This window comes from Triticum aestivum, chromosome 3B (assembly GCF_018294505.1).
Source record: "Triticum aestivum cultivar Chinese Spring chromosome 3B, IWGSC CS RefSeq v2.1, whole genome shotgun sequence".
Lineage (NCBI taxonomy): Eukaryota > Viridiplantae > Streptophyta > Magnoliopsida > Poales > Poaceae > Triticum > Triticum aestivum.
In genome coordinates, this window is record NC_057801.1 from 19,270,370 (window position 1) to 19,294,137 (window position 23,768).

Here is a 23,768-nt window from a genome sequence, read left to right on the forward strand (position 1 = left end):
GAAAGATGGAGTTTGGAACAAGGTGAAGGGTTGGATGGCTAAAATCCTATATGGTTGTGGCAAAGAGGTTCTAATTAAATCTGTTGCACAGGATGTGCCCGTCTATTATGTGTCATGCTTCAAACTCCCCCGAGGCCTATGCGAGCATATGAACTCCTTGATCCGAAAATTTCGGTGAGGGAGTAAAGATGGCGAGAGGAAGGCCAGTTGGGTCTCTTGGAGTGTTATGACAAGGCCAAAGAATTGCAGTTGTATGGGTTTTCATGACATTGAGCTCTTTAGTCTGGCACTCCTTGCTAGGCAAGCATGCATGGAGAATATTAGCGGACCCTAACTCACTAAACGCAAGAATTCTTAGATGAAGCTACTTCCCGTCTTGTAAGTTTTTTGCAGGCCAGCTTGGGGAATTCACCTTCTCAAATTTGGAGGTACGTTCTGGAGGGCCGAGATACGCTAGTGAACGCAAAGCTCCACCACGAGGCATGGCTAGAAAGACGGGCGGATACTTCGAACTCGGAGTCTGAACAGTAGCTTTTGGACAAACATATGGAACGTGGATGTGCCACCAAAGATCAAAGTATTTCTTTGGAGACTTGCACGTCAGCCATTGCCAACAAAGGACCTGAAGCACCACCGGAACATGTCAACTATTACAAGCTGCGGCCTCTGTGCTGCAGATGATTCCTGGCAACATTCACTTATAGATTGCAACATGTCAAGATGTGTGTGGGCTCTCCATGATCCTGACTTGGTGGAAGTGGTGGAAAATACCAGGGAACCTGATGCCAAGAGATGGATCTTCTCTATTCTGGAATCCCTCCCACATGACGATTTTGTCAAGGTGCTAATCACCCTCTGGGCGATTTGGCATGCCCGACCTAAGGCACTGCATGAGCAGGAATTCCAAGGGCCTTTTGCTACGTACTCCCTCCGTTCCTAAATATTTGTCTTTTTAGAGATTTAAATGGACTACTATATACGGATGTATATAGACATATTTTAGAGTGTAGATTCACTCATTTTGCTTCGTATGTAGTCACTTGTTTGGGGAGACAGTCTAGACCGCCGCTGCCCTTGCCGGAGGTCCGTCAGGAAGTTTTCTTTTTCTTTTCTTAGGGGAGTGTGGAGGTAGGAGATGGGAGTAAAGAAGCTCCTTTTTTTTTCTACCAAGAAAGGGAAAGGGTAGGAGCAACTAAATCTACTGGATGTGCAAAATTGTTTTACGGTGAGTTAAGCTTCGCCATAGAATAGATTTTGCAAACCGTAAGCTGAGTGCAAAAACTTAAATATAGTTTTGTTCCCGTTATATAATTCGTCCGAAACACATCGGAGGTCATCAACATAGATAAACTAGAAACATAGATAACACAAGTAGAGGATAGTGACGAGTTGGTACTCCTCCTTCGCCGCCTTGAGATGTTCGGCGGCACCGTCTTCACCGGCCTCCGCCACTCGTACGCAAATGCGCACGAGAGAAAGGGGAAAAGGGACATCAATTAGTTTTTGGTGTTTTTGTTACCAGTTTTTCTTTGTTTCATCATTGGTTCTCGGTTTTATGCGTTGCTTCATGTTTTCTTGTTGTTTTAACACATGTCTAATTTTTTCAATACACATTATACATTTTAAGTATATACGGCAACTTTTTTATACACGTTGAACATTTTTAATACATGATATACATTTTCTTAAAAAAATATTTTCTAACACATGTCAAATAATTTAATTTTTGGAACATTTTTTAATGACCTGAACCATTTTTTCAACTATGGGAACTTTTTTATAGTGTAAATACATTTTCTAAATGTCAGTAACCTTCTCTTGAAATAATTAATTTTTTAAATGTCATGTAAAATTTTTGAATGCTACTAACATTTATTTTATATATTGCACAAACACTTTATTACATATTATAATATTTTATTTAAAGGCCACGTGCATACTTTAAAAACACATGAAAATTGTTTTGAAATGTCATACACATATTCCTGAATGGTACAAAACAATTTCTTGATATTATGAAAAGATTTTTTATGTTGTATATTTTTTAATGTCACGCACATTATTTTTGAACTGTGTGAACAATTTTTGAATGTCAAAATATTATTTTCAAATGCAATAAGCATTATTTATAATTGTGTGAAATTGTTTAACACCACAGAAATATTTTTAATGGGAAATTAACATTTTTAAGATTTAAGTAAATCTTGTTTTCATTTCTGAAATATAAATATAATTAAATAAAGCGACAATTGTTTTGAAAAAAAAAACCATGCTAGGAAACAACGCTCCCTCCCGCGATGGGCCAGCCCGTTAGGGGGCCTAAGGCGAGGGTTGCTTTCATCTCGCGAAATCTTGCAAAGATCACTCCAACCTCCCCAGGTTGCGATAAGTGGCATGCTGCATGTGCGCCACTTGTCGCAACCTGGGAGTTTTCCCTTTTTTTCATAGATCCGTTTATTCAAAACGTTTTATCTCTTAAACCGAGCGTCCAAATCTCGAATCGCTTTCATCATTGCATTCCTCGCGTTGAGATCTTCAAAACTAGATCCCGTGTTGATAGGTTTTGACGAACTTTTTTTCACGAAAAAAATCAGACGTAAAAACCGAACCGGAAGCATGGGTTTTTTCCCTTTCCGAAAGAGGCACGCCTATGCCTCTCACGAAATCACAAACGTGCCTCTCGCGGAAGCAAACCTTGACTCTCGCGGAAGGAAAAAAATAGAAAACATGTTTTTTTTTCCGAGAGACACGGCCGTGACTCTTGCGAAATCAAATCCGTGCCTCCGTGACTCTCGCGAAAGTAAAAACAAAAGAAAACATGTTTTTTCGAGTAAATTTTTTTGACCGAAAAGCTAAGGAAGTCCAGTGGAAAACCAAAACGTTGAAAAATCCGAAAAAACCGTTTAAAAAGCCGAAAACACGTGCGGAAAATAAAATAAAAAAATTAAAATTCGGAGAAATTGCCCAGAACGTGACACGTGGCGAATGGCTGAGAGTGCGCCAAGTGGCGTTGATCGTTGCGAGGCTCCCGAAGAAGCGCTTGTTAACTAGTTGCTCTCTTCACCTTGCTGTAAGCGAGATTCCGATCAGGACAACCCTCGACTAAGCCTGCCCATGTAGCAAGCCGGTCCTATAGTGACCCGGTACTGTAGTGACTCACGAACTGTACTTTTTTTCTCCTTCGGCTTTTCAGAAAACAAGAATAATATTACTCTAGAATTTGAAAATTATTTGAGAACATTTCTTGAAGAAAAGTGAACATTTTTTCAAATCTTTGAAAACACAAACATTTTCTTTAGTATTACTAACATCTTTTGGAAAGCAAGAACATTTTGTCAGAATACTGAACATTTTTTGAAAATCCGAACATTTTTTAAGTGTGCGAACAAGAGTAATAAGTATATATAAATCTACTCTATAAAGTTTGAACGCGCTCAACTTATGAAGTTCATCACAATCTTTATGAGGCGCGTAACACCCACTAGCGCATGTAGGTATACGCCCGCAGACAATGGAGGCCGTGACGGCCACTAGTCCCGTTCACTTGGCAGCAGTAGCATACCTCGCCGGACTGGAAGCGTTGTGAGAGCAGGTACAGTGTACAAATGCTTTTTTCTTTTTTTTTTCTTTTTTTTGCGGGTGAAAGGGATTTCTCATTACTCAAGCTGGTCTCTCTGTGGAGGCCAGCCGTACAACAGGGTCAATCTCCGAGTGGAACCACATAGCGGTTCGGGGGGTTCTTCGCGCGTAAGAGGCAAGTTCATGGCTACATTTATTTTGTGAACGACAACATAGAGTAAATGAGATCTCCCTTCCAGCGGCAGCCGTTATATCTCTTATCTCCTGAATGAGGGTGCGGTGCACCGGGCGATCCTCCACGTTTGTTGTGATCATCGCCACTGCCTCCGCGCAATCAAGCTCGACCGTGATAGGCAGCCCGGTCCTGTTTAGGGCCAGCTCAAGGCCCTCCTTGCAAGCGGCAAGCTCCGCTCCCAAGGCGTTATCGCATGTGCGCAGCTCTCTACATGCAGTATAGATGATTTCTCCTCGATCATCGCGCAAAATCATCCCTCCTCCTGCCGATCCCGTCGCCGCAACGAAACTGCCATCGGTATTCAGCTTAGTGTGTCCCGACTCTGGCGCGGCCCATGGTCGCTCCTCCTTAGCCTCCTTAGGAGGCCGATTGACAAACGGCGGCAATGAGACCGTCATCTTCCCCTTGACCACATCTGCATTCGGGAATTGTTGGATACAGAGCAGTGAAGTAATGTACCCATGTAGAAACCGTGGTGAGGCTTCAGTTGGGGGCGGCTTCTTGTCATGCGTGATCTCATTCCGGACATGCCAGGTTCGCCACATGATCATAAGGACGATCATCCTCGTAGCCTCGTCAAGGGGGTCCAGCAGGGTGAATAGCCATTCAGGACCTGTGTTCAGGATGTCCTCCACCTTGGGGATCCACCAATCCGTGGCCATAGCATGCCACAGCTCCTTTGCCAAAGGGCATCTGCAGAAAGCGTGGAACATGTCCTCCCGTTCCAGTCCACATAAAGGGCATAGGTCAGAAACCTCAAGATGGCGAGAGAGCTTATTTGCCCAGGTAGCAAGCGAGTTTGTAACGATCCTCCAAGCAAACACGCGTACCTTTGGGGGAGCAGGGCACCCCCATATGATCTTCCAGATGGCGCGATGACCATCCGGTGCCCTGCTCGTGGCGGTGGCCAGTGTACGCTCGCGCTCGTCCATGGCGAACCGATAAGCGGATCGAACGATGAAGATACCGTTCTTCTCCGGGCCCCATGCGATGATGTCGTCGGTGACGCGGGACAAAGTACGAATGCTGGAGATGACCTCCACGTCTGCCGGGTGGAAGTAGCGATGGAGCAGGTCAAGGCGCCTTGTCCCATCCTCGTGCAGGAGCTCGGCCACTCGTCGTAGTCGGTAGGTACCCTGTTGGGTAATAAGTTGGCGTGACGGCTCGCGGGGGATCCATCTATCTCGCCAAATCCGGATGTTACGGTCGTCCCCTACTCGCCAGACGAGGCCCTTCTTGAGGAGCTCAAGGCCATACTGAATGGCCTGCCACGTAGGGGAGGCGTTGCCGGAGAACACTGTATCCTCTAGGCGGCGTTCAGGGTAGTACCTCGCCTTGAGCACCTGCGCACATAAGCTGTGAGGATTTATTAGTAAGCGCCACGCCTGTCGGGCAAGGAGGGCCTGGTTGAAGGCGCGAAAATCACGGAAGCCCAGCCCGCCCTGTGTTTTGTGTGCCAAGATCTTTGGCCAAGCCAGCCAATGTGTCTTCCTCTTCCCTTCCGATGCACCCCACCAGAAGTTCCGGACCATGCAGTTGAGATCATCACATACAGACATAGGGAGCTTGAACACCCCCATAACATACGTCGGTATAGCCTGCGCGATAGCTTTGATCATCGTCTCCTTTCCAGCCAAGGATAACGTGTCTTCCCATGCTATGATTCTCTTCAACAATCTGGATTGTAGGTTTTGAAATTTCCCACGAGACATGCGGCCCTCCGATGTTGGTAACCCCAGGTATTTGTCCTCAAACAGGTTTGTCACAATATTAAGAACTGCACGTACTTTCTGCTGCTCTTCACTTGGGCACGCATCACCAAATAAGGCACTACATTTGGCCAGATTAATGCTCTGTCCGGTGGCTCGCTCATAAGCATGCAGGACTTGCTTCACATTCCTTGCTTGCTCCTCTTCGGCTTTGGAAAAGAGTAGTGTGTCGTCTGCAAAAAGCAGATGGGACACACCAGGAGCTCTGCGGCACACCTTCAGCAGGGTGAAATCACCATTTTCTTCCCCTTTCTTCAACAAGGCAGATAGCCCATCAGCCACCAATAAAAATAGGAACGGGGATAGAGGATCACCTTGCCGGAGCCCACGGGATGGTGCAAACGAATCCAAGAGGGTACCATTGAATTTTACAGTGTATCTCACCGAGGTGACGCATGACATAATCCAGTTCACCCATCGATGATCGAAACCCATCTTTTGCATCATTCGCTCCAAGAAGATCCAGTCCACCCTGTCATATGCCTTGGATAAATCCAGTTTATAAGCGCAAAAGCTTTTTTCAGGATCCTTCTCTTGCTGTATGTAGTGAAAGCACTCAAAAGCAACTAAGGCGTTGTCTGTTATGAGTCGTCCAGGTACAAAGGCACTCTGCTCCGGCGATATAATCTCATCAAGAATGGGTCGGAGGCGATTTACCAGACATTTAGCCACCACTTTGTAGATGACATTACACAAGCTGATGGGCCTGAACTCAGACACTCTTTCCGGGTTGTCCACCTTGGGAATGAGTACTATGGCCGTGTCATTCACCCCCTCCGGCATAGTGCCCGTTCGAAAAAACTCCTTCACGCCAGCAATGACTTGCTCCCTCATCACCTCCCAGTTCCTTTGAAAGAAGCGAGCGGGAAATCCATCCGGCCCCGGTGCTTTCAGGGGGCCAATCTGGAACAAGGCATCAGCAATCTCCTTGTCGGAAAAATCTGCGCACAACCCAATATTCATGCGGTCAGTAACACGAGTGTTAATTAAATCAATAACCGGATCCGGACAAATGGTCTCGTCCGCAGTAAACAGCGTAGAGAAGTAATCTGAGATCATCGCCGCCATAGTTCCATGGTCACTATGGGCGATGCCTGAATCATCAAGTAACTTTTTATGCGATTCTTCCTAGCACGCCATTTGGCCTTTCTGTGGAAAAATTTGGTATTCCGGTCCCCTTCCTTTAACCACGCCACCCGCGATCATTGCATCCACATCATCTCTTCGCGGTACAGGAGCTCGTTGAGGCTATCCGTCGCTTCCCTTATTTCCTTCCTATCTGCATTCATGGACAGAAGCTCCTCGAGCCGTGAGCGAGACTTGTTAATCTCTTTTATGACATTACCGAAATTTTTCCGGCTCCAAACTTGCAGCTTCTTCATCAAATTACCCAAGCCAGAGGATATATCACCAAGATTGAGCATAGAACCCAAATCTGTCCAGGTTTTCATAATTACCTCCGGGAGCGAAGGCTCCCTCTCCCACATGACTTCATATTGCTGGAACCTCCTGCCAGCAACCTGCATCGGTTCCTCTTGCGAGCACCGAAGCAGTATAGGAAGATGGTCCGAGCTAGGTGCCACCAGGTGGTCCACCTTAGCATATTCAAACAAGTCCCACCAAGCATTGGTTGCCACCGCCCGATCAAGGCGGACCTTGAGGTTTGCACGTCCAGCTCGTTTGTTATCATATGTGTAAGGCAGCCCTCCAAACCAAGATCACCCAAGCCACAAACTTCGAGAACATCACGAAAATAAATCATCTGACCTGCCGACCGTGGTGATTCAGAGAAGTGTTCGAAGCTCCACATAGCCTCGTTGAAGTCTCCAACCACCACCCAAGGCAAGTCGGATTGGTGATGAAGATCACACAGGATGGACCACATGCGATGCCGGTCCTCCGTTCACGGCTCGCCATAGACGCAGGTGAGCCGCCAGGGTGGCTCTCTCGGCGCCGTCGTCACGTACGCATCAATATATCTTTTATTGATAGTTTTTACATCAAGACTCATAGACTCATGCCAGTACAAAGCCAAGCCACCACTAAGACCATCACTATCTGAGGCCTCAAAACCACTTAAACCTAAATGAGAGCGATACATCTTCATTTTATTTTTTGACTGTCTAGTTTCACAAAGAAAAACAATGCTAGGGGAATGAGTCTGTACAAGACTCACGAGATCACGAACTGTCCGAGGGTTCCCACCCCCCGGCAGTTCCAACTAAGGATATTCATTGTTCCTGACGGGGCGCCTCGGGCCCCGTCAGTTCGTCGGCGGCCCCTGGGCCGACTGCCTCCAATGGGTTGGACACCTCCATCATGTCCTGATCACCTACTCCGCCGTGTACTTGAGCCTGTTGCCCCTCCAACGTCTCTGAGGTTCTCCGCTTCTTCGGCGTTCCTGAAAAAACAATATCTCCCGCGGCATTCGGGTTAGTGTAGAGCACCATGGCTTTGTCTCCCTGTTCCACTCCAGCCAACGAGGACACCTCCTCCTCCGCATTCCTTTTCCCAAGTGATGTAGCATCGATAGTTCTGCATTGGCCATGCGTATCTCATTTGACAGGTCACGTAGTGCTGGTATGATTTCGGAGCTCCTGGGCTGAGAGGGCGTGTACTGGTTCTAGGTGTGGCCGTCCCCGCTGAATTCATTTGTGGGCTTCTGCACACCCGGTTCCTCCTTGTCACTCCCCATCATATTCTGCATATGTTCTGCCAACATTTGATCGATGGTCGGGTTGGCGCTCTTGTGCACTTCCTGTGTCTTGTATGTGCGCGCCTGATCTGCCTCACGGCGAGCTCCACGCCCCCCTCGTCCCCGGCCAGAGGAGGTGCTACTTCCCGCCGAAAAATCAAGACCACGGAACACTGTTGGATTGGTTTTCGCCCGTACTGTGCCAGACTGCCTTGTGAACGGCCGGGGCGGAGAGCATCTCAGTTTGCCGCTGAACTTCCCCGTTGGTGCATCACCTTTAACCTTCCTTCTGCATGACTTCTCCACATGGCCCAGGTAGCCACAGGTATAGCAGAAATCAGGAAATTTCTCGTACTGGATTTCAAATTCAACCTTTGTACGTTTCTCTTTAAGACGAGCATTCATCGCCACCGCCGTCTCAAGCGACTTATTCACAGGCAGCACTACTCGCACGCGCACAAAATTGCCCCTGTTCTCATCAAGTTCAACTTGTATTAGCGTGCCTAAATTTGCACACAGAGCTTTCACTATTTTCTCGGTTCTCCAGTTGGTTGGCATATCCAGGATCCGCACCCAGATTCTAATCCGATCAAGGACGTACTCAGAAACTTTCCTCATCCCATCATATGCTTCGATGATCAGTGGGTCATGTTTATATTGCCATGGTCCTCCATGCAGAATCCTTGCCATATCAGCTTCACACCCAAAGTGAACAAGGTACCTATTATCTCCCTGGTATGAGTAGTCAAAGTTCTCCTTCAACCTCCAGCCATCTACAATATTGTCAAAAAGAGCTCTGGGTGTTGGTCGATCTAACGAGTAAACAAGCATGATCACCGTCCAAGGATGAGCCAGTTGCTGGAGCACCCCCTCTTCCTCGAGATCAACCTCCACAAGTTCAGCATCGGCCTCCATGTCCTCACCTTCCCTGAACTCCTCTGGGCCCTCGGCGTGTTGGTTCCCATTGCCTTGCCTCTGAGATTGTTCCGCCTCTGGCGCCGTCCGCTTCATCTGGTTCCAGATGGCGAGATCCTTCACGCGCAGGTGCGTCTCCACAGCAACACCAGGGTCCCCAGTGGAAGGCTTCGGGCGGGAAGCATCCGCAAGGGGAGCCCCATGATCGCCCCCACCGACCCCTAGGTCCCCCTCGGTCACCGGCATCTCTATGTCCTCTCCGTGCGCGGACGGATTCGCCATGGCGTCGGGGTGGCTTGGCGGCAGCAGTGCAGCAGCGTGGTTAGATCGATCTGGCGGCTCACGAGGCTTCTGATGTTGTAGCGTTCCTGCCTTAAGCTTTAAGGGGGGAGGGCTCAGGTTTTCCTTGTGGCAGGGTTTAGGAAACCCTAATCCCTCCCGGCGTGAGCCGATCGGACTCCTTGCAGTTTCCTTCACGGGCACGACGGGATTGATGAGACCTGATTGGTCGCGCAATCGTGGGGTGGACGTAGCCGCTGCTGGTCCGGCACCCTGCCATGGCTGGGGCACGGATGGGAGGCCGACCGTGGCCGGGGCAGCGCCCGGCGTTGGCGGCGGCGTGGGGATCGCCCCCTGATCGCCCGGGCTAGGAAACCCTAGCGAAGCCATAGGCAAAAACTGTACAATGCTTGTTTCGACAAATGGTGAATTTTATTAATTTAAATCAGAAGCTCCATTGCATCCTTGTCGCCCTCCTTAGACTAAGTGATTTCCACTGCTGCAAAAGAACGGACAATTTGAAAACACAGTCAACAACCATGTTAAGGAAGAGGTGTTTAATGGTAAATTTGTCCCTGGTGGTCCACATGGTCCAACATATAGATGAAAAACCAAACCAGAACATTCTCTTAATTTTCCCACCCAAGGAACGAGATAACGGTCCGAGTTCATCGAAGTTATTCGAGGCCCAAGACACCTCAAGCTAATCTCCAATCCACTCCATAGTAAACTAGTTAAGGGGCATCGAAACAAGATAGGCTCAGTATTTACAACAAGCCCACAAAGGGCACGGAACTTTGAGCTAGGGCCATTACGTTTGCGAATTTGATCAGCAGCCTGTAACCAACCGCGCATAGCTTGCCACATGAAGATTTTTACCTTAAGAGGAACTCTAGCTTTCGACACACCATTAAACCGCAAAGCAACAGGTCAGACAAAAGCTTATTATAAATAACAGAAAAACGACCAGATGGCGAGTGAGGCCAGGACACCGAGTCTGCCGACTTCGAGAGAACCGGGAAAATAGTAGCAAGGCAGGGGCAATCCTCCAACTCTTTAGGAGATAGCATCCTACGGAGGCCTAAGTCCCGCTCCCTAGCAAAAAGCTCTGCGTTGGAGAACTAAGGGGAAGAACAATATGAAAAGAGAGCTGGGAAGGAATAAGAAAGTGGGTCGTCACTGATACGTCTCCAACGTATCTAGAATTTTTTTATTATTCCATCCTGTTATATTATTATTTTTTGATGCTTTATAATCATTTTATAGCAACTTTATATCATTTTCAGGACGGACATAGTGCCCAGTGCCATTTTCTTGTTTCTTTTACTTCACAGAAAACCAATATCAAACGGAGTCCAAATGCCACGAAACTTTTTTGGAGATTTTTTCTGCCCAGAAGACATCCAGAGAGTCAAGGAAGCACATGATGGGAGGCCCGTGGGGCCCGCCAGGCACCAGGGCACGGTGACCTTTTTCACCGACATCCGACTCTATAAATACCACAATATTCCAAAAACCATAGAGGAGTCGATGAAAAATTGTTTCAACCGCCGCAAGTTCCAGAGCCACGAAATCCAATCTTGAGCTCTTTTCCGGCACTCTGTCGGAGGGGAACACGATCATGGAGGGGTTCATCATCCTCATTAGTGCTTCTCTGATGATGGGTGGGTAGTTTACATCAGACCTACGGGTCCATAGTTAGTAGGTAGATGACTTCTTCTCTCTTTTTGATCTTCAATACAATGTTCTCTTTGGAGATCTATTCGATGTAAATTTTTTTGCGGTGTGTTTGTAGGGATCCGATGAATTATGAGTTTGTGGTGATATGTACTAAAATTAGGTTGATTTTTTGCAAGTTGGCGAAAATATATTAGTCTATTATATGGATCCGTGCAACGCACATGCACTTTTCTAGGAGTATTTGATAATATCTTTGTGCATGTAAAGAGTGTTTTCTTTTCCATTATCTCAAGCACAAGTGCTCGCAAGATGTTTGTAATTGTTTCATACTTATAGGACCTTTCTACAACAACTACTATTTGAATTTGAAATGTTGAATGTCATTTTAATTTTTTTTGGATAAAACTCTCTTAAATAGATGAACCAGGGCACAAGTTTCAAGGGGAGCTGCGAGTTTAATACTGAAGCAGAAACCAAAGGTCTCTCACGGGATCTTACTTATACTATGGAAATGAAAAACATCTTCCCTCAAAAAGAAAAAAGAAGTTTTTAGAAAAAACCCACTAGTCTCTCTTGGGCCTAGGGGCGTGGTCTTGATGGGCTGGGCCCTTCGTTCCTACTTAGCGGGCTGATGCGCCCCGGTGAGTACCCTTCCAAAAAAAAAACACGCCCCTCGGTGGTGCGGTGCTCTCTGCTCCGGCGGCGGCGGCGGCGGCGGCCATCCTGGAGTAGGCCGCCAAATCGCGGTTCCAGTTGAGAAGTTCCACGTCTCCCCTATTGCAGCCATGCCCCACCGGAGCGCACTCTCTCCGGCGCCGGCGGCCTCCCGAGGAGAGGAATCTCGCTGCCTTGCAGATCCGCTGCCGCCTCCTCATCTAAGGTAGCAAACTCCCTTTGTTCCTTCTCCTTTCGCTTTGCGTTTCCGAATCTTATTTCAAAATGCAAAATCCAGTTCAGGTTCATTCACATTGTAAAATGATTACTCCTGTCGTAGGACTGAAAATGGCATGAAATTCGGCCTGTAGGATGCATGATTCGCTGATATTCTCAGCGATATAAAGTCGCACATTGCACTTTGTGAAATACGGAGTGCTCAATTGTGGAACAGCAGAATAAGGTAACCTACAATTTAATGCGTTTTTAACTGCCAAAATGCAAATAAAGTTCGATGTGATTCAGATAAGTACTAGCAAATAGCTACTGCTACTATGACACGGTGCTGACTGTTATTCATACTTTAGGTGTCAGGTGCTAATAGGTGGGAAAGATCGAAATGTATTCAGTGCTAGTGCTATGGATTGCCGAGATTTTTAAGATAAGGCATGATTAATTAAACTGTAGAATGATCCTGTGATATTCTCCGCACAATGAAAGTGGCAATCAAAGGGGAGCCCAGTGAGGAGGAATGCACTGCAGGAAAATACTGAGTTGGAGATACATCAGAGGAAAAGCAGAGCAAGGTAACCAACAGATTGCTGTACTTTTTGACTGTTACAATCCAAATAAAGTTCGTTGTTGTTCTCATATGTTCTTGCATATATACATAGTAGTACTATTATATTACATGGGGAAGAACGATTATTCATACAATCAGGTGGTAATAGAGTGGAAAGATGGAAATATACTGCATCCTAGTGCTATGCATTGCAGTGCAACACATGGACTAAGTGCATGTCTGCAATATGTACCTGCCTGACGGCAGCATCTTCTCCGTGCTTTTATGTTGTAGGATGATTTTCAGACGACACAAAGGGCTTAGGGGGAATCTGTAGGTTCTGCAACCTCCCCGTTAACATGTTTACCACCTTTGTCAGTGATGGCCGATTCTTCGGGTTCCACTGGATACACCATAGTGCCACAATAGTCAGCTGCCTCATCTTTTCTTTGTCTTCTGCTGTCATTTCCAAAGTAAGCTCACATTCATGCTCATTGGTTATTTTCTCATAAATCCACTCTGGGAGGTACACCTCATTCTGGCTCTCAACACTTGGGTCTGAGTTCCTCCTTCCACTCACCATTTCCAACACCAGCATGCCGAAACTGTACACGTCAGACTTGTACGACACCCCTCCAAAGTTCCGAGAGTATAATTCTGGTGCGATGTATCCCATGGTGCCTCTGGCTGCAGTCAAGGTGACGATGCTCTGGTCCCTTGCACACAGCTTTGCAAGGCCAAAGTCTGAGATCTTTGGGTTGAAGTTGTAGTCCAGCAGGATGTTGTGAGGCTTGATGTCAAAGTGGAGAATGCGCTGGTTGCAGCCTTGATGCAGGTATTCCATTCCTCGGGCAATGCCTAAAGCAATATCTAGCATTTTGTTGGGTGCTAGGAGTTGTTGAGAAATATTGGAAATATGTGTGAATATGTATTTCTCCAGTGACTCGTTAGGCATGAATTCATAAATAAGAGCCCGTCTCATTCCTTCGGAGCAAAAGCCCAAAAGACGGACGATATTTGCATGGTGGATTAGTCCAATGGTTGCAACTTCATTGATGAATTCCTCTCCCTCTCCTGTAGAGCACTCTAGCATCTTCACTGCCACAGGAACTCCATTTGGTAGCTCTCCTTTGTATACACTTCCAAATCCACCCTGGCCTAGTTTATCCTTGAATCGTCTTGCCATCTTCTTAACTTCAGGGAAAGTGTACCTTGTGGGTTTCGATGTGCCATATGCCTTGAGAAACATTTCAACCTTCATATTTATCTCTTCATTGTACCTTGACTTCAAGGACAGATAGATCGTTGTGGCCACCATCACCGAAAGAACTATAAATGCGGCTACAGATGATGTAGCTGCATAAACAGAAGTAGAAATCATCACACTGCAGGCTAGAAAGCCATCTCTTAGTGATTGGCTGATCGTGATAAGGATTAGAGAAACAAGAGTCAGGGACTCAGGGTAGCCATTACTAAGACATTAGTGTGTGCTCTGGATATTTTTTTAGTTTTATTGGAATGAATTGAAAGGTGTGGTCGTGTTGATTGAAGCAGTACCTGCAATGACTTTGACACGTGAGCCTGCAAATACCAAAAAATAAAATAGCATTCAGTTGATGGTTTGGTAAGTAAAACTGAATTTCACTTCATGAAAAACAGGGAAGTCATAGCTATAAGAGGTGGCTCCTTTTCAAACAGTAGCAGGAAAACTCATTTCAAGCAGGGAAATGTGTGGCTTTGGTTGGATACAGTAGGATTTTAGTTTGTGAGAAATGACTGTACTGTGATTATGAACTTCTTATTTAGCTGTTTCATCATAAGCAAGTTTCCTGCTGGGAAACATATATCATCAGAACTCTGTTCCCCTAACCACGGCTGTGAGGATTGTTACCCATATATCTTAGTTACAACCTTAAGATTGAGATCCTATTTGGGGTTGTAATCAACTAATTATAAAATAAGTTTTGTGGCTGAGGTATGATGTAATGCTATCTTTTCATTCCAATCTAACCCACATGAAAATAATCCTATCTAGGTGTCTGATCTTGGCAACCTTACTAGTGTTGTATGTGTGGATGTCTATCAGAGTATTAGACTGTGAAAAGCTTCAAATCAAATAGTCACAGTTACTGAACTCTGCTTTATTAACAAACACATTTTCCTTTTAGGTTGCTATTGTTTGTTGGATTTCATACGGAACTTGGGAGATATGGATAGGTGTAGGATGAAGACTGAAGCTAAGTGTGCCCAAATAGTTCATACTACTTCACTAAAAATAATTTGATGGAAAATCTCATGGAAGCTTCAAAGAACCGAAAGTAGTAGTGTATATACATGTAAAATTACAGAGCTTTGAAATACTACAGAGCAACATTAGATAATAAAAGTGTTCTGCAGTCATCTAAGGTTTGACTAGTGAATCTTAAATACAAAAGGAAAAAGCCATACCATGAGGTCTCTTATCCATGCAGAACACTTGGTGCCTTTCTGAGCTGAATGCGCAGCGTCGCCCATGAAGTTCACATTGTGTGCAACTGCTGGGAATGCTTCCATCGTTATCCCAATTAGAATACTCCCAATTAGCAGTTATTTCAGCAAAATTGATTATTTTTTCCGATAATTGCTTGAACGTAGGGTCATGCATGGATGTTGATGGGTTGGGTATCGGAATGTTGCCATGTGAGATGACCTTGCAGTCCAAGGGAAGCACATGCATGTATAGGCGAGGCATCACCAAATACGCAAGCAGAGTTTGGTTGCTAAAGCAAGATATTGGGCCAACAATATAATCGGCAGTATTCTTGGGATATATGTCACCTGCAAATTCAGCAGTGCCACTTGGTGTAAACACACTTGAACAATGTACTAATGTTCCAGGTGTGGACTCATATAGTGCACAACGATTGACATCAGCTATGGCTGGGAGATTTATGGAGATGAGCTTTTGAAGCGGGCAAGAGTCTACAAGTGGGACGATGCTGAAGGAAGCCCGGCTATAATCTATGGCGGTCACTTTGCATGGTCCAAGAAGTGGGTGAAGCAGAATGGTGTCTTGGCCAGAGCATGTTATCTTCGCACATGTTGCACCACATGATGATGATGAATTGCTGGATTCAAGCCTGAGCGGGAACCTGATTTCAGGTCCATCTTTGCTGCACCAGGACGGTGGACAGTATCTGAAGAAATCCTTGTCATCCCAAGCTGAAACTGTGGCCATACCAGGTCCGTGACTCAGAAGACAGAGCAGGAGGATGGCTATAGGAAGTATTTTACTCATCTTTGTCTACTGTGCTGCTCATGGAAATGGAAGGAAGATGAAGCCTAGCAAGACATAGCAACTGAGGAAGTCTGTGTATATGAAAGAGGTGATCCGCATTTATTGCAAGTAACAGTGCCAATGGCTCTGTACTAATAGCCATACACCTAAGAAGAATCCCTTGTTTGAATGCAACCTCTTGTCGTGTTCTAGTGGTCAGATTGTGATTGTAGACTGACTGAAGTCCACTCCTGTCAGTCTCATCAGCAATACATACCTATCCGAATGAAGAAATAATTGGTCACCATAAATCTTCTCTGCTCTAGTGGTCTGAGTGTGACTATAGACTTGCCACAGTCCACTCATGTCGTACTCATATCTTGTCAGTGACAGGTGAGTGTGAAAATGAGGAAGCAATTTGGAATTGTACTGGGTGGGGGTTATGAAGTTTATGTAAGTGGGCACAGTTGGGTTCGGTTTAGTTCTTCCACAATTATCAGAGCAAGCCATGGCGATTTGTAGTTCACTTCATCTTTCTACTACCCTGCAAGCCTTATTAATCTTTGTTGTGCTTGCAGTACTCTTACGTGATGTTCATGGGCGACACCACTGTGATACTTTCTCCTGTGGACATCTCCATAATATATCACATCCTTTCCGCCGGCAAGGGGATCCACATGGGTGCGGTGTTCAATCATATGAGCTGGTTTGCACCGAGAACAAGCCCAAAATTCAGATCAACACAGCGACATATTTTGTCACTGAGATCAACTACACCGATTCGTCCTTCCGGGTCGTTGATGTCAACTTGGACATGAACAGCAGCTGCCCTCTTCCTCGCTGGGATGAGCTTCCTTATTTCAACGGGATCCAAAGGTCAGACAAAGACCAGAGCTGGGAATTGCTCCCTATGTATACAGACACAGTGGGTAGCTTTGTGAATTGCTCGCAGGCGGTGTCACTAACAAATGAATTTTATCAGTATTCGTACACATCGGTCCCTTGCCTGAGCAACAACCACTCTTTTGTTTATATAGTGACTGATACTGTGCCTATTGAATACTTAGCGCCTTCTTGCGGGTACCTGGCCATGTTTCTTTTGAGTGATCCGGGTCCTGGTAACTACTACAATTTCAGCCATTATGCAGATTTTGTAAAACACCTGAGGCTTGGATTCTCTGTTCGATTCCCTCTGCTGGATCCTCCAATGAGCATTATTGGGCGAATCAACTTCTGCCTCAACGAGTCGTTTCGGTGAGTTTTCAGACTTCTGTTTCTGCTTCTCCCATGTATTAGATAATCCTATCTCTCCCCCTTTAATATCTTTTATGTACCATGCATGCAATGCTCTTGCAGCGACCGAAATCATGTTACAGGCAACAACATCAAGAGTTGGACCATGGACATCCTTCTTATGGACTTCAGTTTCTGGGCATGCATATTTGGTGTAAATTTAAATAGTAACAATATGCTTCTGTACATGAGGGTCATGATTCATGATGATCAATCATTTCATCATGTTCTGCCCCCAGTATTTGCTCTGGTGATTGCGAAGTGGATTGCTGGTACTTAAAAATTACATAAATTATTTTGTTCCAGCCTACAACAAGTGGTGTATTAACCTCACCACAGCCAATTCCATATGTAAACTTCTTTGTATGTAGTACTTTGCAGGATCCTGCTAGCGCCCCTAGCAGTATTGATGTTCCTTGCCCAAAAGTACTGGAAAACAAGGATCACAATTGATGCGGTTGAAAAGTTCCTCCAGATGCAACAAATGATCGGGCCGACGAGGTACGCCTACACAGACATCGTTGCATTGACAAGCCACTTCAGAGACAAGCTGGGCCAAGGTGGTTATGGCTCCGTCTTCAAGGGCGTGCTACTCCCAGGCAATGTCAATATCGCTGTCAAGATGCTTGAGGGCAGCTCCAACTGCAACGGAGAAGACTTCATCAGTGAGGTCTCCACCATCGGCAGGATCCACCATGTCAATGTGGTCCGTCTCGTGGGGTTCTGCTCAGAGGAAATGAGAAGGGCTCTTGTTTACGAATACATGCCTCGAGGTTCTCTTGACAAGTACATCTTTTCAGCCCAGAAGAGTTTTTCTTGGGACAAGCTCAATGAGATTGCTTTGGGCACTGCCCGAGGGATCAACTACCTGCATCAGGGGTGCGAAATGCAGATTCTGCACTTCGACATCAAGCCACACAACATCCTTCTTGACAACAATTTTGTCCCAAAAGTTGCTGATTTTGGACTTGCCAAACTGTACCCAAGGGACAACAGTTTTGTGCCATCTAATGCCTTACGTGGGACTGTTGGGTACATAGCTCCTGAGATGATATCTCGGAGCTTTGGTACCATATCAAGCAAGTCTGATGTTTACAGCTTCGGGATGCTGCTTCTGGAGATGGCCGGAGGAAGAAGGAACGCTGATCCAAATGCCGCGAACTCAAGCCAGTCTTATTACCCATCATGGGTGTATGACAAACTAACTGCACAAGAGGCGGATGCTATATCTCTGGTTGCTGACATGCATGAGTTGGAGAGAAAGCTGTGCATTGTTGGATTATGGTGCATTCAGATGAAGTCTCATGACAGGCCGACAATGAGCGAGGTCATAGAGATGCTGGAAGGTGGCTTCGATGGCCTGCAAATGCCTTCCAGGCCATTCTTCTGCGACGACGAACACACCGCCGTTCCGGATTCATACCCTTTGCTATCCGAGCTGACCGAGATCTCAGCGGAGGATGAGATCTCGGATTCTTATGTTTCCCGGGTCCTGTGAACTTTTATTTGGAAACATGTAGTAAAATCTAGCAGTTAAAGAGGGTATAGAACTCCAACTGCTTAATTGGTTGAATGTAATCATCTTTCTTGAAGACACATATTATTTGAATATATGAATAATAGTTTGCGAAAGCTGAAGTGTTATTTGGGTTTTGTGTTGAAACATTGTCAGCACGAATACGTGGTTGAAAGAATGTATTATGGTGATTTAGGTGGAGACAAAACAAAACAAGATGTAAGAAATGCAGAGAAATCCATTTTCTACAGCTGCTGGTGGTGATCTTTTTCTGGTGTTTTGTAAATCATGAATGTGATTGTAGACTTGTTGCCGTCCCGGTCCAGGTTAGTGTGTCATCAAGTAAATTGCTACAAAAATTATGAGTCCTTCGGACCATTACAAATCAGTGGACAACAGTATCAACCTCAGCATCAGGGTAAGAAATTGAGTTGTGGAATTTCAGTCGAGTCGCGATGGACATTATCTCTAGAATTTTCAGTCACCTGCAGTCCAGTGTCGCATATATAAAGTACTGGGCAACAACATTGACCTCACCGTCAGCTCAGGGTAAGCAAAATTAAGCTGATTTCTTGCTGTCACACACATTATGATTTAATCGGCAGTAATTTCAGCCGTATAAAAAACACTCAAATGACATCAAAGTTCAGCAGAAGAAAACTGCAAGCCAAGAATGCAACCTCCCGCCGTGCGTGTTCCTGCAATTACGAGTGCGATTGTAGACTCGCTGCCGTCCAGTATCGCATCTTCAGGAGTAAACAACTGCTGCGAGGACGACGAGTCCTCTGGCTCATATGAACCACTACAAATAACTGGACAGCAGCAACAACCTCGTTTCCAGGGCACCTCGCTCACAGGGAAAGGAAAGCCCAGTCTTTGTCATCACAATTTCTTCAGCAATAATTTCAGACATGTAAACGTCAAAACGACTTGGAGACCGAGAACAAATTGCTACGGCATTCTGATTTAATCTGCGTTAATTTCGGCCATATAAATAACATTCAAATGCTTTCGCAACAAAAAGAAAACATTCAAATGACTTGGAAGTCCCGCAAAAAACTACAAGCTAAGAATGTGACCTCCTGCTGTATGTGTTCTTCCGAGTACCAGTACAGCTGCAGACTCAGCTGCCGTATGTATCCCGCATCTTCAGCAGAGAATCCCAGGCCCAGTATCATCAACATCAAGTAAATAGCTGCAAAACTGACCAGTCATTCCATTCCAAATTCACCGGACATCAGTGTACCAGCGTCAGTCTCAGGGTATGTTGGAAACAAAACAAAAACTTCCATCAAGTCCAGTCATATAAGCGTTGCAACGAGTTGGAATTCCATCCGAGATGCAATGCAAACATAGTCCAGCTGAGAATAACTTGGGATTTCAGTCGGGAATTGCAGCTGAGATCCATCCAAAACTCATGTGGTGTTGGTTTGGCCTCATATCGACCATTGCAAAAGCAATGGACAGCAGTAGCAACCCCAGCCAGTCTCCGTGGACAGCAGGGAATTACAGCAGCTAATAATTCCTGCAATTTCGACTGTGCTTGTAGACTCGCTGTCGGCCTTCACCTGCACACACTCGGGCTCGTATGAACCACTACATACTTTCAGTCATGTAAACACCAAAAGTGAAACCGTGCCTACGATAGTTCATTTGGCATCACACATGTGGAACAATAAACCTGTGAAATTTGCCAATCCAGCACTTCCTGCTTTGAAAAATTGCAGCTGTTATTTTCATCAGCACTGGACTTCTCTCGTTAGTTTCCAGCTATTAGCCTCAAGGCAAATAAAAAAAAAGGAGGGAGCAGGGGTGGATCATGATCGCATTAGATCAGCAACGCTTGCATGCTTTCCAAACCACAGCTGAGAAGCACACTCAAACACACACGTATTTTTTGGTGGTACATGAGGCTAAAATTGTCATGGCTAAAGAGAATAGCTGCCACACACAAGCACGCCCATAAAGCAACAGACGACGAAATCTGACTCGAAATAATACAAGGGCATTCATTCAAAAGCATCTTGCACATACTACATGAGAAACTTAGCTAGACTAAAGTGCACACTTGGTAAGTTTTTTTAGATAACGTAACACTGCCGACCACATTGATGCACGACCAACTCATTGATAAAAAAACTGCAGCAGCCCTTTCTTCACCCTGGAGAATACAAAAGCATTAATCTCCATGTAAAACCAAGTACAAATAAAAGAATTTTTTTAACAGAAGCACCCATATAGCATAGTATATGTACAAGATGCATGTAAAAACTCATGATCAGCTATGCGTGTACAAATTATTATTAGTATGTGTAAATCCCAATAGCTGAATGGTTAGTAGTTTGAGGGTGCATGCCCAGATTGGCTGCCAGATATTTTCCAAAGAGAGAATCAAATAGTTAAAATCTCATAAAGTATATTCAAAAGATCTTCTTACCTCGTGAAGCATTTCAGCACATCAAACAAGAAAGTCATCCTATGTGTAGCGCAACATTTCAGCCCCATCACATCCACCAACAATGGTTGTGCCTACAAGCATAAGGCATGCATTTCATAAAATTCCAAGAAATAGATAAATGGATATGAGAAGGCAACAGTGAGTCTGTTACATAGATGAATGGACAAATACAAGAAAAACAACTCACTTTTGTATTTATGTTTCATAGCTCATCTACTCATACTGGCAAGTGGCAACAGATAAACACCACATATGTTGGAATTTGCAGGGGATATTCTTGAAAACAGTATACAAAGCTACCCCATAATGAGAAATTTAGCTCATAAGAAAGCAATACATCGTCTATAATTTATCGCATGTATACTCATCCCCCCTCATGTCAAGAATACAAAATAAAAACATGCCAAAACTCATAAATATTACCAACAAAAGTGATTTTGGGTATTCGAACTAAATAAATGGAGCATGATTAGAGATAACAAATGGAAAAAATGGTACACTTCCATTGAAAGTTCTTTTATGGAGTTAAGAAAAATAGCAAGATTAGAAGTACTAGATAAAAGAATGAGTTTCCAAACATGACGACTGAGTTATCCATTTGGCATTTGAATTCACATTGCTACACATTACATTTGATATATGATTTGTTATCTCCCAAGGATGAAGACAACTATATTGAATGATAACACAATGTACAACTATATGAAGTGAAAAAGTATTGTTATAAGTTCGTCTATATTGCGAAGGTATTCGATAGCATCTATGTAAAAACATAACAAGAGTAGGTTAATCCTACAATGCAAGGACTAATGAAGAACAATCACCTGGCATATAGAAACTATTGAAAGAATGATGAGCACTAACATACTGGGTTTCACAAAGTTTCTTCGATTGCATAGACTTCAGTTGAACTATATATACATTGTGGCCCACATATAGAAATATTTCATCAGTATCCTCAGCATATCTCAGTCTAAATAACAACCCTGGCCTCTCGCCTTTAACCCCAGGAGGGATTCCATCAATATTACGCATTTCAATGGTCTTCCACAACACCCATTCGGTAACACCTTGAGAATTGACCTTCCTTTGCCACATTTGAATGTTATGGTAATAGTGAGACAATATAGCGATACCAACAGCGCCATCCATGATCTGGATGACCTCACGCATGTCAAAAAAGTGACGTGCCTCGTCTATAGTGGGAGGGGCATTGATCAAAGCTAGGATGTGCCCATCCAAATCAAACTCAATCATGTAATCTTTGCACAACCAGTAAAGTGCATTACCAACTAGTGACCCATGAGTACCGCCACCAGGAAGCTCACATGGAGTCGGAGTTGAGATGACATCGCCCCATAGGCCATCCTTCGAGGAGTAAACAGATGCTAAGATGAGTTGTGGACCACTATAGTAGGTGCTTGTGGATAGCAAGACCACCTTGAATGGGCTCAAGTGGCAGCTTCCATGCACATGGTCGTGGTCAGCAGCAGCACAGAGCACCGCCCCGTTGACATAGCGTTTATTGAACTCGGGCGGAATGGACACACGGCACTTCTCGCCGGTGATGGGGGCAATGACAATAAGCTCCTGCTGCAGCGAGAGCAAGATGAGAACACGACCGTGGCGACACCCAAGCAATTGGACCCTCAAACAGTTGCCGCTGTCAACACCGTGGAGTCGCCGGTCGAGGCGTTGTGGAGGGATACGATCGGGAGGGTCCAGGATGGGTTTGAACACAGTACCATCCACGCTATCATGGAAGAAACCGAGGAGGGGCGGCTTTTGGTGGTATGCACGGAACTGGCAGTGGAACCTTGGGTCGGTGGTGACGCGTCGCCACCGCTTGCAGACGGCGGAGGCGCGAGGCAGTGAGGAGGGCTGCGGTGGGAGACGGAGCAGGATCTCCCTCAGGAGATCGTCGTCTTCAAGCGGCGAGGCCAGCGCCGCTGGCGAGCTGTGGCGGCGGCGACGACTGCTGCGGGTCACTCGGGATGCCTCCTTACTCGCGTGGACCTTGGGACCGAGGCGCGTGCTCCGCCGGCGAGCCACTCCTTGAACCTGGGGATGGAGGCGAGGGCTGCGGCGGCGGGTCACTCGTTCACCAACGTCACTCGTGTGGATTAGGGGATGGAGGCGTGGGCTGCGACGGCGGGCCGCTCCGGCGGCATCCATGGCGGCGTTCATCCGGGGCCGCCAGGAAGACCTAGCCAGGATGGACGTAGTGGTAGCAGGCTAGCAGCGTGTTGAGTTCGCTCCTGATTGTTTGTAGAGAGCATTGGTTGGGCTTGGGCCCTGATTGGACAAAGCAAAGAAGCGTTGGGCCGTGATTGGAGTATTCTCAATAAACAAAAAAATCACCCTAATTTATTTGCAGTCGTCAATCTGCAAAGACCGACCACATCAATCTGACCTGCTTCTTGCTCCTTTGTTCTTGCTACTGTAATTGATAGCTTGAATTACGATTTTTCCAATCAATCTCGCGCTACATTATGTTGGTACTTCATACGCCATGTGATATTTTGCTTCGGCTCGTGCTGGTCTGTGTGTATTGTTATTGCTCAGACTTTTGTGCTGGCAACTCCAATTTCCCTTGTAATGTCCTCTTGTTGTGGTTTAATAAATAAATAAATCTATATCTATTCTATATCTATATCT

General features: G+C 45.5%; 3 protein-coding genes across 5 annotated transcripts; 1 reads left to right on the forward strand and 2 right to left on the reverse strand.

The window, feature by feature from the left end:
* Positions 1-11,817: 11,817 nt before the first annotated feature.
* LOC123068301 (rust resistance kinase Lr10-like) lies at positions 11,818-18,780 on the forward strand. Of its 3 annotated transcripts, XM_044490855.1 has the most exons (6): positions 11,818-12,032; positions 12,147-12,269; positions 12,394-12,612; positions 16,422-17,097; positions 17,200-17,408; positions 17,508-18,780. In XM_044490855.1, exons 3-6 carry the CDS (start codon positions 12,558-12,560, stop codon positions 18,632-18,634), a joined length of 2,067 nt encoding a protein of 688 aa, XP_044346790.1. In that variant the 5' UTR covers positions 11,818-12,032; positions 12,147-12,269; positions 12,394-12,557; the 3' UTR covers positions 18,635-18,780. The 3 variants fall into 3 exon arrangements, with proteins under 3 accessions (XP_044346790.1, XP_044346791.1, XP_044346789.1); XM_044490856.1 differs by lacking the exons at positions 11,818-12,032; positions 12,147-12,269; positions 12,394-12,612 and adding an exon at positions 15,983-16,236; XM_044490854.1 differs by lacking the exons at positions 11,818-12,032; positions 12,147-12,269; positions 12,394-12,612 and having other exon boundaries at positions 15,983-17,097.
* Positions 12,642-15,864, reverse strand: LOC123068303 (rust resistance kinase Lr10-like). The gene is made up of 3 exons (XM_044490857.1): positions 15,036-15,864; positions 14,145-14,168; positions 12,642-13,943 (listed from the first exon to the last, which is right to left on the reverse strand). Exons 1-3 carry the CDS (start codon positions 15,862-15,864, stop codon positions 12,871-12,873), a joined length of 1,926 nt encoding a protein of 641 aa, XP_044346792.1. The 3' UTR covers positions 12,642-12,870.
* A 2,168-nt stretch (positions 18,781-20,948) lies between the features above and the next one.
* Positions 20,949-23,319, reverse strand: LOC123068304 (uncharacterized). Its single transcript, XM_044490858.1, has 2 exons — positions 21,935-23,319; positions 20,949-21,181 (listed from the first exon to the last, which is right to left on the reverse strand). Exons 1-2 carry the CDS (start codon positions 23,295-23,297, stop codon positions 21,129-21,131), a joined length of 1,416 nt encoding a protein of 471 aa, XP_044346793.1. The 5' UTR covers positions 23,298-23,319; the 3' UTR covers positions 20,949-21,128.
* Between the last annotated feature and the right edge of the window lie 449 nt (positions 23,320-23,768).